The sequence below is a fragment of the Polypterus senegalus genome, chromosome 13, assembly GCF_016835505.1.
Source record: "Polypterus senegalus isolate Bchr_013 chromosome 13, ASM1683550v1, whole genome shotgun sequence".
NCBI lineage: Eukaryota > Metazoa > Chordata > Cladistia > Polypteriformes > Polypteridae > Polypterus > Polypterus senegalus.
In genome coordinates, this window is record NC_053166.1 from 11541402 (window position 1) to 11560820 (window position 19419).

The 19419-nt window shown below is 41.9% G+C and overlaps 1 protein-coding gene across 2 annotated transcripts in view; it reads left to right on the top strand.

The window, feature by feature from the left end:
* phykpl (5-phosphohydroxy-L-lysine phospho-lyase) overlaps positions 1-19419 on the top strand; it is a 92543-nt gene that overhangs the window by 42330 nt on the left and 30794 nt on the right. For both annotated transcript variants that reach the window (XM_039773911.1, XM_039773910.1), the window contains exons 7-9: positions 5190-5272; positions 11234-11459; positions 17265-17419. In XM_039773911.1, the coding sequence (XP_039629845.1) occupies positions 5190-5272; positions 11234-11459; positions 17265-17419 (464 nt within the window). The remainder of the gene's footprint in view (positions 1-5189; positions 5273-11233; positions 11460-17264; positions 17420-19419) is intronic.

Consider the following 19419-nt stretch of genomic DNA (forward strand, 5'->3'; position numbering starts at 1 on the left):
ATACTGTCACATGATCTGACATACCCAGCAACTCAATCCAACTAGTTAACGACTCACCCCGATGCAATATACAGTAACAGTTTTAAGTCAGATAGGCAGGCTTTGTGGGCATGAGAGCTGGCAACCAATGGGTGCTCATCTGGAGGTACTGTATCTTTATATATAATACGCTACGGTGGCTGTTCGTTTATCTGTCCAGGATTTTAAATCACCTGTAGCTTGCAAACCGTCTGACCGATTGACCTGAAATTTGGTACACATATACTACGTGATGTCTGCTATCCGCTTTTGGAGCAATGATTGACCTCCAAGGTTATTCCTCTTTTTATTTTTATTTTACTTCATTGTAGAATCAACTCTCGGCGGCGCATGTGTACGGGTGCCGTTCTCATCCCTACCACCATTGCCGTCACTTCCCCAACCTCTTCATATCTTTAATCATTCGTGAGGCAGATTGAGGACTTAAGCAAAAAATTAAGAAAAACGTACTAAGTAATTGCAACACAAACACTGACTTAAAAGTTTTAACGTGAAAAGATGCCGACGAATAAAGAGAAGAAGCGGGCGGCTAGAGTGGAAAAAAGAAGAGCTGCTCAGGATACAGCAAGCACATCAACCTCTGAGCAAACGAATGGTAAAACATACAGAGAAAGAGGAGGAAAACTACGAATGTTCATGTCAAGTGGATTCACTGCAGGTAATCGTGTAGTGTGCCATTACTGGTAATGCATATTAAAACAGCAGGATGGAATAGGAAACGTGGGTGTTTTGGACCTTGAACACAGAATATATGACTTCTTGTATTTTATGTACCACGACAGAATAGGGAAAAAAATAGGCCAAGACTGCGACTGAACTCGGTGTACCTGTTAACTCTTCATATAGCGCCAGCTTTTCTTTCAAAACCATAGTGTTATTTTATCCTGATCATAGTTACCATGCATCCACTGCCATATACTTTTGTAACTTTGACCTTAACAGCCAAACAATGCATCAACTTACAAAAAAAATGGCCTCAGATTATAGCAACACCCCAAACAATGTACTATCTACCAATATGTTCACTGGTGAAAGAACTACACAAGCAAAAGTAGGTTTACAGTTGTAAGTACACAAGTCCAGTGATTTGAACACTTATGAGATTGTACCAAAGTATACTGTGCCATTGTGCCATTCTTTTGAGTTAATAAAATTAATAACCCTATAGTAATATCCTATATTGCATGTCTTTTTTGATACAAACAAATGTATTGTATATACTCGCGAATAAGTCGGGACTTGATTTTACTGTATAATTTCTGGTATTTTATAATGGCCATATAAGTCGAATGCGGAAAACTCACACTATTGGTCCAAGAGATTACGATATGCTAACGTCCACCTGAGAGAGTCACCACGGGGCACACTGCCTTTTTTTTCTATGTGGGTGTGGCAATGCGCTGTATCAGCATGTGCTCCTAACCACTCTCTCTCTCTCTCTCTATTGTGCCAACATGACCACACGGTCATTAATACCCGAACTATTCCGAAGCGACGTTTGCACTGTTTTGTTTTTTTTTGTATCTCACACTCTCATACACCTTTATCGTAAGAGCATCCCTTAACTACGATGGAGCATTCGATCAGAAGCAAATATGAAGCTGGTTTTAAACCAGAAGTCATTGAAGTGGCAAAAGAAATTGGTAACTGCACTGCTGCAACAAAATTCGATGCGTCTGAAAAACTGATGCGTGATTGGAGGAGGCAAGAAGATGTGAAAAAAAAAATTAAGTGTCATATTTTTGAACAGGCACATAAGTCATGGTCTTGATTGTATGATCGATTTTTCGGGTTTCAAGATCTGACTTATACGCGAGTATATACGGTACTTACAAATATAAACCACAAAATAACTGATGGCGTAAGGATTCAAGTCAATCATTGTGGTGTGATATTTTATAATACAATATAAATTGAGGCTTGATTTTACTGTATAATTTCTGGTATTTTATAATGTCAGTCGTATAAGTCGAATGCAGAAAATTCACGCTATTGGTACAAGAGATTATGATATTCTAACACCCACCTAAGAGAGTAACCATGGCGCACACAGCTTTTTATTTCTATGTATTGTGCCTACATGACCACGTGGTAATACCCAAACTATTTTTGCACTGTTTTGTGTTTTTTGTATCTCACACCCTCATACACCTTTATCGTAAGAGCATCCGTTATCTACGATGGAGCGTTCGATCAGAAGAAAATACGAAGCTGGTTTTATATTAAACGTCATTGAAGTAACAAAAGAAATTGGTAACTGCGCTGAGGCAACAAAATTTGAGATTGAAGGGGGCAAGAAGATGTAAAAAAAATAAATAAAGTGTTGCATTTTTGAATGGGCCTGAGTTATACATGAGTATATACGGTAAACCTACTTTTGTTCACACCAGGTTCTGAAGAAACACCAAAATAACTGAAAAGGAAAAAAAATCAAAAAAGAAATTGGCAGTCCCGGTTCCAGTAAGGCACTACACAGACTCACTGCTGTTGGTATAAAGGAGCCCCAGTAGTGTTTCTTGTCACACGTCTGCATGATGATTTGCTGGCTAAAAGTCCTCATTGTTGGTGTGTCAGTGAGATGATGTACAGCATTGTTCATAATGGCACTCAGGTTTGTCTTCATTCTCCCCTTTCCTACGACCTCCAAGTATTCCAGAGTGCATCCCATAGCTGAACCTATCCTTTTAATTAGCTTATTAATTTGGTGGTCCTCTCTTGAAGTGATGTTACCAGCCCAGCACAACACACCAGCCATCACAGAGTTGTAGAAGATGTGAAGGATATTACTTCTAACATTAAAGGAACACAGACTCCCAAGACAAAAGAGTTTGCTCTGCCCTTTCTTAAATAGCACCTCTCTGTTTTACGAGACCAGTCCAAACTGTCATTGATGTGGACCCTCAAGTACTTGTAGGTGTAGTGAATAGTACCTGGTACAGAGGCTCTTCGGTGCGGTGAAAGTCAATAACAAGATCATTGGTTTTGCTGATCCTAAAGCTGCTGTCATCCACATCTTCCTGCTACTGGATCGCTTCTCTGTTGCAGAATATCACTTGACCTCATGGCAGTAGTACTCCCTGCTTGTGGGACTGCAAGCCTGCAGCCGAGTGACCCTACTCGTCTTAAGGGATGTCTTCCCTCAGACCCTATTACCTGATGGCTAGAGCATTAAGCAAGACAGCAGAGCAGGTGTTTCAGTTTACTTATCCATTAACATATCATATATCATTATAAAGCAGAAGCAAATGAGCGTATCAAGTTACATGATACAACCGGAATCCCAGCAGCCCTTCAATGTTAGCAGCATCAGTTCATCATCATAGGTGATTTCAGTCTCTTCTCCCTGTTCTTAGGTTGGCCAGCCCTTGTAGTAAAGCAGTTACATGTTGCTTACAGCTGGCTGTCTCCTCCTCTCAGTGTCTATGTCACACCCACTCGATGACCGTCTCTCGTCTGCCTTCGCCTCATGCTTGTATTAGTTGACTCCCAACCATCAAATTTGTGCGTGTGTTTTTTTTTTTATATGACCAGTCCATCGACAGCCGTTCAGCAGCAAAAGCAACACAGGCCCCAGCTTGTGACCTTTCAGAGATGAGCTGTGGTTGAGGGTCCAAACAGCTGCCCGTGAGGCTATCATGTGCCCCATATGCCCTTTGTTTAACCTTATCTAAAAGTGTCTTATCTCTTAACACATGTTTGATGTAATTAAGGCTAATACAAATATAACAATAATTGCAAGAAAACATATCACTAACCTAACAGCAAAATATGCCATCGTCATATAATGATGGTTTCTCTGTATATATATATATATATTGTGGACGCGGCCCGGACACAGACAGGCGGACATGTTGTTTCTCAACCACCACACGTTTATTTACAATATTTACAAATGTTTTCAATGGTCACACAGACCCAGTAATGGTCACTAAGACCCGAAATTAGTGCACAAACCCCAAACACACACAGTCCTGGCCACAATATGCCTTTCTTCGGGCCGCCTCCACTCTCTTCTGTCTTGTCCTCCTTCCACCCGACTCTAGCGATGAATGAATGGAGACGACCCCTTTTAAACAGTCCCCGGATGAGCCCCAGGCGTTCTCCGGGTGCCGTCCTAAATCTTCCCCCCAGCACTTCCTGGTGTGGCGGAAGTGCTGGGGTAACAGGTCCCCAAGGCATTGGGGCGCCTCCTGGCGGTGACCATGGGCCCCTGCAGGGTGGAGCTTCCATGCCCTGTACCTGTGGCCCCCAGAGCAACCAGGCAGGCAGCCCCCACATGATCCAGGGTGGGCTCTGACCCTCTTCCGGTCCCTCACGGCGTCCTGGCTGGGTCATTGCCCCTGGCATCCCTGACATATATATATATATATATATATATATATACAGTAAACCCTCATTTATCGCAGTTAATCTTTTCCAGACTCAACCACAATAAATGAATTTCCGCGAAGTAGGATTCTTTATTTATTGAATATTTTCGTAGTTAGAGCATAGAAAACCTTCTCAATACGTTTTTTAACATTATTAGAGCCCTCTAGGCACCTCCAACACCATTAAGCCAAATGTTTAAACTGTACTCCATGACATGACAGAGATGACAGAAGGGAGCAATGTGAAGGTAGTCTCTCAGTATTTTTCAGAGGAGCGTCCGTATCCTCTAGGCCAGTGTGCGAACAGCCTCTCTGCTCACACCCCTCCATCAGGAGCAGAGAATGTCAGAGAGAGTGAGAGAGACAGAGAAAAGCAAACAATCAAAGATCAATATGTGCTGTTCGGGCTTTCCAGTATGCGAAGCACCACGCGGGAAGCATATCATATTTCATTGAGGAGTTTTATTTAATACATAATACGTGCTCTGATTGGGTAGCTTCTCAGCCATCCGCCAATAGCGTCCCTTGTATGAAATCTACTGGGCAAACCAACTGAGGAAGCATGTACCATAAATTAAAAGACCCATTGTCCGCATAAATCCGCGAACCAGCGGAAAATCCATGTATATATATATATATATATATACAGAGAGAAAGGTATAGTGTATATTTATGTACTATACATATTAAAAGCCTTAATTAAGTTTCACACTTTTGACATTTTTAGAAATGAATATATCAATCTTCTCACTGTTAACCCCTACTCATATCATTCTACAGATTGCAGCATTTTTTGCTGAGTCTTTGCCAAGCGTTGGAGGGCAAATCATATTGCCAACTGGTTACTTTCAAAGAGTAGCTGAGTAAGTATAAATGTATAATTAATCTTACATTCTTTCTACCAGAAATCACAAATTTACTTGGTAAGATACTACAGTATATATTGTATTTTCATTCAGCAGTTTTCTTTGTTTTTTTTAGTTAAACTGTTAACTAAAATTGGTGATTGGTGGTCCCATTTCTGGACCGGACACCAATACAGTCATGTGCCAGTTTACAGCCGGCAAGGGTGAGGCCATTTTTAGTCACAGCCAATGGCCTACGGAAAACAATAGGGTAATAATGTCCTGGAAGTTGCCAAAACCACCCACTACAGGCTGTAAAGGCTGTACACCTTTTCTTTATCATGTACATGCAGCAGGGCTGCCAGCCATAGACTGTACTCTGCATAGAATAGTGAGAGAAGTGGTGGTGGAGCTGCAGAGGTAGCCACCTCTTGGCTATCTTTCTTCCTGCACTGATGTTAATAACCAACAAATAGCCACAAACTAGCAATAAGTAAAAAAAAAAAATATATATATATATATATATATATATATATATATATATATATATCATTACGCTCACAGAGTTTCAATCTCCAGGGCATTGATTGGCCATGCCAGGCAGCATTTTTTTGAAGTCCCGCTTCATGTACCTGGACTATTTTTTGATTTCTGAACTATGCAGATTGTTTATGCTTTTCTCTTCCATCAAGAATATACAAATGCCTTGTAAATAATAAATCCTTTGTTACTATTATTTCATAGGGTCTTATATGCTTTCTAACTTTTGGAGGGCCCTTCAAAGTTTGTTTTGATTGGCGGTACTCCACGTGATTAATTCTTACGCATTCAGCCTGCACTGCCTCCCTTGCACAGACCTAGCATGTGACTGCCAAGACTAGAAGAACAGTTTGAGGTACTCCATACCGGCAGTTAAAGAATGAGCACCGATGACCCACACCAGACCCACAGTGTCTCAACTGATATGACCTGTACACTGTGTTATCGACAAATGGCCAAATGGCCGGTCCTAAATGAACCTGTAAGCCTGTGCATGACTGTATAATGGATTGGCAGTGGAAGACTGGTGACAACCTTTGGAGCTCCTCATAAAGCTACCTATGTCAGCCCTAGATTTTTCTGATGTCTTCAACCCCAGCTCCTAATTTTAGGACCAGACAACCCCATCTCCCTACATCAGTTGACCACTACAATGGCAAAGAGTCTTGGTTAAGTTATAGATCTTTCGTGGTGCTGCCCATTGCTTTGGGATACCATTTTTCTGCATTGTTCTTCCATTAATACAATATATCACCATGTGAGTGTCTTAAAAAAAAAATAAAGCAATTTAGCGTTCCCTTGTAGCGGTCAAGTGCTGCTAAGATTCACACCGTCAATGTGACGGTGATTTATTTATTTTAGTGGTGGATTACCAGGGACAACCCCAGCCTTGGAACGACACACACACACTACAGAGACCAAATAAGGCACGCTGGGAACATTTAATGATAAAGAATATAATGAAGTTAAATGAAGTAAATGGAAATAATAATACCACCCCTGACCCCTTCGGCGATATTACATTTAACAAATAAACACAATAAACACACAGCATAAGTCCATGTAAACCAAACCAGATGAAATGAGAGGTGGTGAAGTTAAGTCCAGCGATCTGTATGTTGAAAGGGTGAAAGAAAACTCAGTCCTACCAGTAGATACTGAAAGGATGAAGTCAGATGGATGGTTCAGGAGCGCTCCACTCTTCCGGAAAACCAATAAATTCCAACACAGTCCTCAGTGCACAGGTAGACAGATGATCCAGACCCCAACAAACGAATACAGTCCAGGACACAATGATTAATTAAGGTTCAAATAACAGCAGGAAGCACGACAGATAAACGTAACACACAACGCACCAAAACAAAACAAACTTTTTTTTCTTTCTTTGACACCTGCCCTCTTTTTAAACCCCTCTGGCCACCTTTGACCCCAACAGCCCATGCAAGGACTGCTGGGAGATGCAGTTCTAACTACTAGCATTGCTACAACCTAATTGTGATGTGTCAGTTTTACAGGTATGGCAGCTGTCATCACATCCTTTGTTAGGTGTCTTATAGTCTGTCTTAACTACAACTACCACACATTTAGAAAAAGAACTGTAATAATTAGATTTTAACAAGCATTAAGTTGACTGTTAGGGTAAGGATCATTTGCAACAATCTGAAATGTGATATAATTATTACTGGCAATTTAATCTTATATGCAAAATTCAGTTGAAGCTTTATTAAGTCCACTGTTCTTTTTGCACCAGAACAGCTTAAATTCTATCAGGCTATGATTCAACAAGATGCTGGACACATTCCTTACACATTTTGGTCCATGCTGACAGATTTTTGAAGCTCTGAACTTCCATATTTGGACCTTGGCCAAAGTGCACCTTATTGGATTACGGTCTGGCGACTGCACAGGCCATCACAGTAAACTGAAGTCACTGTAATGTTTATGGAATTAGCTTGAGATGATATTTGCTTTGTGGCATGACCGTTGTGATGTCCAGTAGAGCCTCTAAAACTCATTGAATGTGAAAAACTTAAAAACAGACCTTAGGTTCAAGCAGGCCCCAAAATATGAAGAAGGCCTGGCTCTAAAACTGGCCTGCACTCTTAAACCAGATTGAGTCAATTAATCTCAAAAAAGGAAAGAGACACTAGTAAACACTTAGCCCAAAGATCAAAACTGAGATTTGAATAATAGTAATAATGAAGTTTACTCAAAAGAATATTTAGTAATCAAACATGAAGTTTATCCAGTCTTGCCCCAAAGAGGCAACCCAAGAATGAACAAAATACAAAAGCCAAAGACAAGAGCAAAAAAGTTCAAAAACACCAATTTACCAAAATCACAAGACAAAAGGGAATTCGAAATAAGGGTCCGAACATCATGAGCAGAAGTGAGTACCTCAGCAACAGGCCTTATTTAGGCTGAGGGGGGTCCCTACAGCTGCAGCTTCAGGGGGCGCCTGTGGGCTCAATATGTAACGGACAAGAAAGCTGACTAACAGAAAAAATGAACACATTATATGAAAAACAAATGACAGAAAGTAACATAAATGTTAATGTAGAAAAATAACCAAAAGTAAAAAATATGAAAATAAATAAACCTCACAAAAGAAAATGGACACTGAGGATGTAGCCTGATAATGGAGGATTATCCCTTTCGGAAAAAGGCTAGACTGTGGACTTAGAGGGATGCACATGTTTAGCAACAGTACTTAGATGTGAATGCTGTAGCCTTTAAATTAAATTCTTTTTAGAACCTTAGAAGACTCTAGACGAGAACAGGCCATTCAGCCGCACAAAGCTCACCAGTCCTATCCACTTATTTCTTCCAAGAAAACATCAAGTCGAGTTTTGAAAGTCCCTAAAGTCTGACTGTCTACCACACTACTTGGTCGCTTATTCCAAGTGTCTATCATTCTTTGTGTAAAGAAAAACTTCCTAATGTTTGTGCGACATTTACTCTGAACAAGTTTCCAACTGTGTCCCCGTGTTCTTAGTGAACTCATTTTAAAGTCACCGTCTCGATCCACTGCACTAATTCCCTTCAAAATTTTAAACACTTTGGTCAGGTCTCCTCTTCATCTTCTTTTCCCTAAACCATAAAGGCTCAGCTCTTTTAATTTTCCCTCATAACTCATCCCCTGTAGCCCTGAATCAGCCGAGTCGCTCTTCACTGGACCTTCTCTAGTGCTGTTATGTCCTTTTTGTAGCCTGGAGACCTAAACTGCACTCAGTACTCCATTTGAGGCCTCACCAGTGTGTTATAAAGCTTGAGCAGAACCTCCTGTGACTTTTACTGCACATGTCAAGGCGCTATATACCCTGACAGTCTGTTAGCCTTTTTAATGGCTTCTGAACACTGTCGGGAAGTCGATAGCTTAGAGTTCACTATGACTCCTAAATAGTCATATTAAGTGACCTAATGTGTGCCATTGCACCACCAGCACCAGCCTGTACTGTCAACACAATATGGGATTGCTCTATCAATTCATGCTATTTACACCAAATTCTGACATGACGGTTTCAGTGTGCCAGCAGAAACTGAACTTCAACTGACCAGGTGACACTGTTTTGAATCTTCAGTGGTGCATTTTGGATGAGCTTTGCGTACTTACAGCAGTAGCCCACGTACTTCAAGGTCCAATGTATTGCTCATTACAGATGTCCTTTTGCACACTTTTGTAGTAATAATGTTCTTTGAGGATTTGTGGTCTTTCTTTTGGCCTGAGTGGGTCTGGCCACTCTGCTCTGACACCTCTCATTTGCCCACATAATTACCAACTACTCATTTGAGGTATTTTGTCTATCGGTCTATCCTATGCAAAAACCGGAGAGATCTGTGGGGATTCTGTTTCTGAGATGTTGGAAGCGCAATGTTTTGTTCCACCCATCGTGCGTCTTGTCCATTCTACACTTGACATCTTGATCATGTTTGGATGCTGTATGGCATGTAGTTGCATGTGATTGGCCGTTGGGAGAAGCAGGACGATTTGTTTTAAAGATGCAAGGAGGACCTAATAAAGTGGCCATTAAGTGTAGCCATGTTTGAGGTGAAAGCAAAAAACCTTAGCACACGGGTCCTCAATCATGATCCTGGAGGGCCGCAGTGGCTACATATTTTCATTCCAACCAGTTTCCTAATTAGAACTCATTCCTAGCTGAAAATGAAACTTGGCATTTAACTCTATGCCTTCTTAGTGCTTTCATTTATCAGAGATTACATTGTGGATTAGGGGTCCTTAATTACAGTCCTGGAGGTCCACTGTGGCTGCAGGATTTCACTTCAAGCAGTTTCTTGAATAGAACCCATTTATTTACTACTGAAGCAATATGTTTTTGGGCTCAATTTTAGTTATCTTGCCTGTTACAATTCAGAACACTTAATTGCCTATTTTAATTTTTAGCGACTACATTTAAGGTTTAATTGTTGCCTGTTTTCTTAACCACACATTAGTTAACAATGAAATACAGCTAACCTATAAACCAGCAGCTCTCCTTGTTAAACCTGTTCATATGCACTATGAAGTAACTGTGTTAAAAAATGTTTAGAAGTAAATGAGAGGGGAATTGGAAGGACCGTTAAGTTTAAATCTGTTCACGTGATTAATGTTCTCACAGATGGAAATTTCCATTGGATGAGTGAAAGAATTAACAAGTCCATCCATCCTTCAACCCGCTATATCCCAACCACAGGGTCACGCCGGAGCCAATCCCAGCCAACACAGGGTGCAAGGCAGGAAACAAACTCCGGGCAGGGTGCCAGCCCACCGCAGGGCAATTTAGGATCGCCAATGCACCTAACCTGCTTGTCTTTGGACTGTGGGAGGAAACCCACGCAGACATGCAAACTCCATGCAGGGAGGACCTGGGAAGTGAACCTGGGTCTCCTAATTGCAAGGCAGCAGCGCTACCCACTGCGCCACCGTGCCACCCACAAATTAAATAGTTAAATACCAAGTTTCATTATCAACAAGGACTTTCTTCTAATTAGGAAACCAATTGGAAGGAAAACCTGCAACCACTGCGGCCCTCCAGGACCGTGATTGAGGACCCCTGCCTTAGGAAATATGCAGCCATCATTTAGAAAGAAACTGGGTTGCAAATCAAGCCCAGGTGCTTGGGAGCAGTAAAAAGCTTCATATTGTCATTTTATTATACTTATCCACCTATTTTCCTAAACATTCTTGTAGGTCTTGGTTGCAGGCAGCCGATATGCCCACACTAACAGCATTAGTTATTTGTAAGTAATCCTATCCCATTCAAACCAGCACACCAAAACTGAATTATTTTCAGCTTAAGTTAATACACAAAACGCTCCACAAGGGGCCAACACTGACTGCAGTGCCTATGGGTCAAAAAACAAACAAGCTGAACTTCACCACCAGTGTTCTTATTGTCTAAAATGTAATTGTAATAAAAACTTGCCGCTTCTTCTTTGTAGGTATGTGCGGGCTGCAGGAGGGGTCTTTGTGGCTGATGAAGTCCAAGTGGGGTTCGGTAGAATTGGAAAACACTTTTGGGGTTTCCAGTTGCAAGGCGAAGAGTTTACCCCTGATATCGTCACGATGGGCAAGCCCATTGGAAATGGACATCCCATTGCGTGTGTAGCAACGACGCAGGAAATTGCCAGCACGTTTTGTGCAACAGGAGTGGAGTTTTTTAATACGGTAAGTATAATGCAATCTGGATGACTGGAAATCACACATTTTAGGTTTATTTCAAAGTTGAAGACAAATATGCAGTGAGTCTCCAACACTTTATTGCAATTTTCAACCTTTCTTAGTGTAAAGGCTGAAATCAGAATAAAAAATGATGTATCTTTATCACATGTATTGATAATCACTCAATTGTATAATTGTTTAATACAGTATTTTTCATCTGGATGACTTGAAATAACACATTTCAGGTTTATTCTGAAGTTGAAGACATATTTACAGTGGTTGCCAAGAGCCTCCAACACGTTATTGAAATTTTCTGGTTTTCTTATTGTGAAGGCTGAAATCAAGAGAAAAAATGTCACATCATTTTCATCTTTAAATATAATATTTAATTGTATAAAAATGAAGGAAAATTAGCCAATCAGTCATTCTCCAACCCGCTATATCCTAACACAGGGTCACGGGGGTCTGCTGGAGCCAATCCCAGCCAACCCAGGATGCAAGGCAGGAAACAAACCCCAGACAGGGCGCCAGCCCACCGCAGGGCACACACACACACCAAACACACACCAAGCACACACAGGACGATTTAGGATCGCCAGTGCACCTAACCTGCATGTCTTTGGACTGTGGGAGGCGAAAGTGGGAAGCGAATCCGGGTCTCCTAACTTCGAGGCAGCAGCACTACCCACTGCACCACCATGCCACCCTGAAAGAAAATTAATTATTGAAACATATTTAAAAACAACACTTCTCCATGGCAATTCCCTAATCCTCTCCGATTTGCTGAATGGTTCTTCTTCACCAATCAGTGGATCATCTAATTCCAATATTGGCAAATGGATGTCTGCAGTATGTCTGGTCAAGAGTGGGATGCTGATTTGCGATAGGGGATCTCCTAACCTTTTTTATTTGTCTATTTCCCTTCGCTTTTAGTTTGTGGCCGCTGGTTTCTTACATGTCTGTCCCAGCACATTTTTTTTTCTTCTTTTTCTTAATCACTTCCCACATTTTTCATTTGATTTAAAGGGTTACTTCACCCAAAAATTATAATTTATCCCCCCTTCTATGTGTTGTTTTTATTCATCCATCCATCGATTATCCAACCCGCTATATCCTAACTACAGGGTCACAGGGGTCTGCTGGAGCCAATCCCAGCCAACACAGGGAGCAAGGCTGGAAACAAACCCCAGACAGGGCGCCAGCCCACCGCAGGGCACACACACACACACCAAGCACACACTAGAGACAATTTAGGATGCACCTAACCTGCATGTCTTTGGACTGTGGGAGGAAACCCACGCAGACACGGGGAGAACATGCAAACTCCATGCAGGGAGGACCTGGGAAGTGAACCCGGTCTCCTAACTGCAAGGCAGCAACGCTACCCACTGTGCCTCCGTGCCACCCCTGTTGTTTTTAGGTTATGGCCAAAAAAAATTATTAGTATCATGTTTTTGTGGAGAATGGAATTAACACAATTCCTGGTAACAATAGGTGTTAATGGGAACCACCAATGAAAAACCACAAACAATATCAAAACATGCATAAAAAAAATCTTGACATGTCGGGTATCTAGTTGCTTACTCACCTCCCAAATATATGTATTTTTGCTTCAATATGTTTAATAAAGCATTTCCAGATAATCCCTTTGAATGAAAGTGGTGTGTGCTGAATTGAGAAGGTGCTTTTGAATGGAGGTTCTGCCTCCTTTCTCATTCATTGGTCAGGACAAGGCCCCTCCAAATGCATGGCATGCTGGGCAGTTGCCCGGGGGCTTCACTCTAATCTATGTATGTTTTGACTTGCTGTCAATAAATAAATACTATACTGTATTAAACTCTAAATATTTTTTTATCGTGTTACAAGTGGACTGATTTAGTATCACAGTCACCTCTGCCACCTCACGTGTCTGTCTGTGTACGGATTTCACGCACTGCATAACGTAAAAGCGTTTATGTTAATGTCACTTCAGCTCAATTCTTTGCAAAGAAATGTTGCAAATATTTGTGTAGAATACTTGATTAATAATAAATAATTCATTGTAATTTCATACGGTGCCATCTCCGTCTGTATGGTTTACCAAATGAGTATCATTTATATGTTGAAATTCTTCTGTTTTTCAAGGCTCATGTTATATTGTTCAGATATTTGTGTTGATTCATCTTTGCTGTATGGCATGTTTTTTAATGATTTTGTTGAAAGTAACAATGCAATAGATATTGTGGAGTACAGCCCGGACACAGACAGGTAGACATGATGTTTTAACACCACACAAGTTTATTTTACACTATATTTACAATAAAGTGAGCACGACCCAGTGCCGCAGCACCAATCACCCCTTAAGTCCTGGCCACAACACATGATGCCTTTTCCTCTTCTGACCTCCTCCACTCCTCTCCTCCGAGCTCTGTCCTTCTTCTCTCCCGACTCCAGCCATCGAGTGGAGGGAGGTGGCCCCTTATATACACACCCGGACGAGCTCCAGGTGCTCCCCGACACTCCCCTGTGTGGCGGAAGCGCCGGCTGTGCACCCAGAAGCACTCCGGGTGTCCCCGGTCCTCTTCCACCCAGCACTTCCGGGTGTGGCGGAAGTGCTGAGGTCAAGGGCTCCAAAGGCATTGGGGCTCCTACGGGGTGGACCTTCAAATCTCTGTACCCGTGGCCCCCAAAGGTACCAGGGCGGTTTCCCCCCACATGGTCTGGGGAAGGCGTAAGCCCTCCTGGGCATCCCGGCCAGTTCGCCACCCCAGCCATCTCTGACAATATATGTTTAATTTTACCCACCATTTACATTTTTATTCCTGTGAGTGGTTGTGTAGGTAGGGGCACCAGTGGGGCTATAATGCTGTTAAGAGGGCCCTGGTCAGGACTCTCATTCATTGGCTACCATCCACTTCATGAGATACCAGCGTGGCAGAGCATGGTCTGAGGAATGCGAACAACTAGAGATTAAACGTTAGAGAAAGGAATGAGGAAACATTACCAGGTGGAAAGTATGTGCCATGGTTGTGCATATTCAAGATATTTCAGAACACAGAAGATCAGTTCCACACTGCAGCCAATGCAAAATCCAGCAGTACTCCATTTTTTGCCTAACAAACAATGAATGGCGAGTCAGAGATTGGTCTTCAGTTTAGAAACTCAAAAACTATCCTGCACTCGTGTTTTTTTTCTAATTTTCCAGGAGTGATTTACCATATTTTAGCAACAATACACAGATATATTACACAACACAAGCAACTTGGTATTTTTTCATGGACCTGTTCATATTGATCGCTGTTGTTCAGCCTTGGTCATCATTGATATCTGTTGTGTCAGGAACTTTATCTTTGTTTTCAATATAACATGAGGTTAAAAAAATTTTTTCGGTCATCACTACAAATAACATTATTTGTTATAGTCATCATCTATATGCTACACTGATCCCTCTCCCACTTGGACAGAGGCAGTGGTGCTGTAAGAATTATGTTTCTGGACTTCTCTAGCGCCTTCAACACCAACCAACCTCTGCTCCTTAGGGACAAGCTGACAGAGATGGGAGTAGATTCACACCTGGTGCCATGGATCGTGGACTATCTTACAGACAGACCTCAGTATGTGCGCCTTGGGAACTGCAGGTCTGACATTGTGGTCAGCAGAACAGGAGCGCCGCAGGGGACTGGACTTTCTCCAGTCCTGTTCAGCCAACATACGTCGGACTTCCAATACAACTCGGAGTCCTGCCACGTGCAAACGTTCACTGACGACACTGCTATTGTGGGCTGCATCAGGAGTGGGCAGGAGGAGGAGTACAGGAAGCTAATCAAGGACTTTTATTAAATGGTGCGACTCAAACCACCTACACCTGAACACCAGCAAAACAAAGGAACTGGTGGTGGATTTTAGGAGGACCAGGCCCCTCATGGACCCTGTGATCATCAGAGGTGACTGTGCAGAGAGTGCAGACCTATAAATACCTGGGAGTGCAGATGGTTGATAAATTGGACTGGACTGCCAATACTGATGCTCTGTGCAAGAAAGGACAAAGTCGACTATACTTCATTAGAAGGCTGGCGTCCTTCAACATCTGCAATAAGATGCTGCAGATGTTCTATCGAGACGGTTGTGATGAGCGCCCTCTTCAACTTGGTGGTGTGCTGGGGAGGCAGCATAAAGAAGAGGGACGCCTCACACCTGGACAAACTAGTGAGGAAGGCAGGCTCTATTGTAGGCACGGAGCGGGACAGTTTGACATCCGTGGCAGAGCGACGGGCGCTGAGCAGACTCCTGTCAATCATGGAGAATCCACTGCATCCACTGAACAGGATCATCTCCAGACAGAGGAGCAGCTTCAGCGACAGACTGCTGCCACCATCCTGCTCCACTGACAGACTGAGGAGACCTCACACTATGTGACTCTTCAATTCGTTAAACAATTAAACGTTAACAATTATACAAAGTTATTGTCTGTTATACCTGCATTGTTATCACTCTTTAATTTAATTCTTTATCAGTATGCTGCTATCTGGAGTATAGTGGAATTTACTGTTAGGATTAATAAATCTATCTATCTATCTATCTATCTATCTATTATATAGTGTCTATCTATCTATCTATCTATCTATCTATCTATCTATCTATCTATCTATCTATCTATCTATCTATCAGGTTAAGTAACAGATTAAAAAAATGTTTTCGCAAGAACACTGTTCAAATGTCAGAGAGAATTGTTGAACTCAATTATGACGTCTAAGCCTTCTGCCTTCTTGCAACACTTTGTTAGCCTTGGCAATGCTGCTGACCTTAAACTGCTTCCACCACCAAAATACAGCAGCACAGCTAATCGATTCATCACCGCACACTTGCCATCACATTTCAAGAGTTTCATTACTGCTCTTCCCAAGCTTAACGAAAAGAATTCAACCACACACTTCTGCCGTACTCTCACAGGAACATCTTCTTCATCCACCACGATGACGCATACGAGGAGCTTCCTCCACTCGCTGTGACTGAATGCTGAAGAATATGGTGGTCCGACTGCACGTTAACACACATGATTGTTTGCCATTCACAGACACTTGCACAAGATTCCTACGTCCACCTCTGTGAAAGGGAAACAGGAGCAGTCTCATTACTTTTTCAATCGGTGCTTAAAGAAAATGGCAGAAGCCTACTAATTTTTAGAAAAATAGCTGAGTTAGGATTTGCTCTAGAAAACATTTTTTTTTTCAACCCAGCCACAGGGGATGCACAAACCAGTGTGTTTCTTTGTGCCGGTCCCAAGGCCCGGATAAATGGGGAGGGTTACGTCAGGAAGGGCATCCGGTGTAAAATTTTGCCAAATCCATATGCAGACGGATGATCCGCTGTGGCAACCCCTAACGCGAGCAGCCGAAAGAAGAAGAAATGCAGCACTTTTGGGGAAAACCAGCATCACTTTATTTCAACAAGACATGGCTCTTCCATTTCATTCCTCATAATAAAACACTGACCTGCTGTAATTTCCTGCTACACTCACAGCTTTTTTACAAAGGGAAAGTCTTGTCCAGTCAAGGTGGTTGCAATACATTTTTTAATAAATCTGATAGATTTTTCTTTTTTAATGTTTTCTTTCTTTGATCATGAATAACTCAAAGCCAAACATAACAGAATTATATTTTAAGGAAGACGCGCTAATCTGATATTAATATGAATTCTGAGGATTATTAGGATGTCCATGCAGCACCTGCCCTGAATTAAACACTTCATGGCTTTCAAGCTCAGTAGTTGTATAACATTTTGCTAAGACGCGGCTTTATTCATTTTTTTTTCTCTTTTTCCGTTCCTCTCCAGTTTGGAGGCAACCCCGTGTCGTGTGCCATTGGTCTGGCTGTGTTAGACGTCATTGAAAAAGAACAACTGCAGGAAAATGCAATTAAAGTCGGCGACTTTTTCATGAAACTAATGAATGACTTGAAAGAGAAGCATCCAGTCATCGGCGATGTTAGGTATGTCACATTTCCTTCATTTTGTCAGATATTTGTGTAGTATGGTGACGGTTCTTGTGTATCCTGATTCACCACTCCAAAACGGTGTTTCACGTGTCGGGGATCCACCTGGTTTATTTTGCACTATTAGGAGAAAAAAGAAATTTATGAAAAAAATGTTTTGTCTTATTTAAGATTATTATTAATAATAATAATAATATTATTATTTAAACATTTCATACTAGTTGTTACTACGTTAGAAATATATGCTAGTGCAGTGGTAGCGCTGCTGCATCTCAGTAAGGAGACCAGTGTTCATGTCCCAGGTCCTCCCTACGTGGAGTTTGCGTGTGTGGATTTCCTCCCAAAGACATGCAGGTTAGGTGGATTGGCGATACTAGTTAGTGTGTGGTTGGAGGGGATGTGTGCGTGTGTGTGTTTGTGTGTGGTGTGTGCGTGTGTGTGTTTGTGTGTGCGTGTGTGTGTTTTCACCTTGCAATCCTTGCGCCCTCTGCTGGCTGTGACAGGCTCCCTGTTCAGTACTGAGGAGGAGGAGGTTTGCCTCACCCACCACATGACAAACCAACTCAGAATCCCAGATTAGGACCCGAGTGCAGCCATGCGACGAGTGACTCCTCAGCGCCACACCAGTTCAGATGGAATGGAACCAGTGGGAGGTTTTTTTTATGGTGGCTGGAGTGCAGGGGCCCACATGCATTGCTGGGTGCAGATTAACATGATACCCTGGACAGAGCAATTGCAGGTTAAGGCATTTTGGCATTTACGGGATTCGAACCTCAGAGCCACCACTTCACCTCTGTAATAAGCGGGTTAGAAAAATGACTGACTGATGATTTACTTAATGGAAGAATTTACACAGACTAAGCAAAATTTTAAAATCGCTCCTTGTTGTGTTCACATTTTACATTGTTTACATTATTATTTTTATATGCACAGTGAACTGTTAGGGTTAGGGTTAGGGTTGAGCTATTTTCAATGTGCCAGTATATATGAGGTGTTACGTCATTTAATTGTCAATGGATAGATGTCTTTTGGCACGTTTATCCATTTAAAACTAAATCTACAACACAATAAAAGGTAAAGAAAGTGGCAGGGTCTGCATACTTTGCGAGTTGACTGTAAGAAAATTGACTTTTGCAATACTAAACAACATACTGCAGTACACATCCTTACGTCTAAGCAACAAACGCCACTACATATTAAATCCTAGGTGTCATATATATTGACCAGTAATGGTGCACTGCACGAATCCACTTGATAGGCGCATTCCTAGTCTTCATCCTCTTTCTCTGTACGTTTATCATTCGTTTGCTCAGAGGTTGATGCGCTTGTTGCTTCCTGAGCGGCTCTTCTTTTCTCCACCCCAGCGGCCCGCTTCTTCTCTTCTTCCGTTGGCATCTTTAGCGTTAAAACTGATTAAGTCAGTGTTTGTGTTGCAATTACTGAGTACGTTTTCTTGAATTTTTCACTTAAGCTGGCACTTAAATCTTCAATCTGCCTCAAGAATGATTTAAAATATGAAGAAGTAGAGGAAGTGACGGCAAAGGTGGTAGGGATGAGAACGCCACCCATACACATGTGCCACATGGCAGCCCACAGCCGAGAGTTGATTCTACAATAAAATAAAATAAAAATAAAAAGAGGAATAAAAATCATCACCCTGAAAGCGGGTAGTAGACGTCACATAGTAGATGTGTACCAAATTTCAGGTCAAACGGTTTGCGAGCTAACAGGTGATTTAAAATCCTGGACAGGCATATGGACAGCCACAGTAGCGTATTATATAAGAAGATTTTGCTTACTAGTATTTGCTAAACTCAAGACAAAAAAAGATCTCTCTCCATGATATAATTGTAATTTGTGAACTAATTTTAATTGTCAGTCATTTTCTAACCCGCTTAGTACTGAACAGGGTCGTGGGGGTCTGCGGGAGCCCATCACAGCCAGCACAGGCCACAAGGCAGAAGAAACTATGGACAGGAGAGGGCGTCAGTCCATCG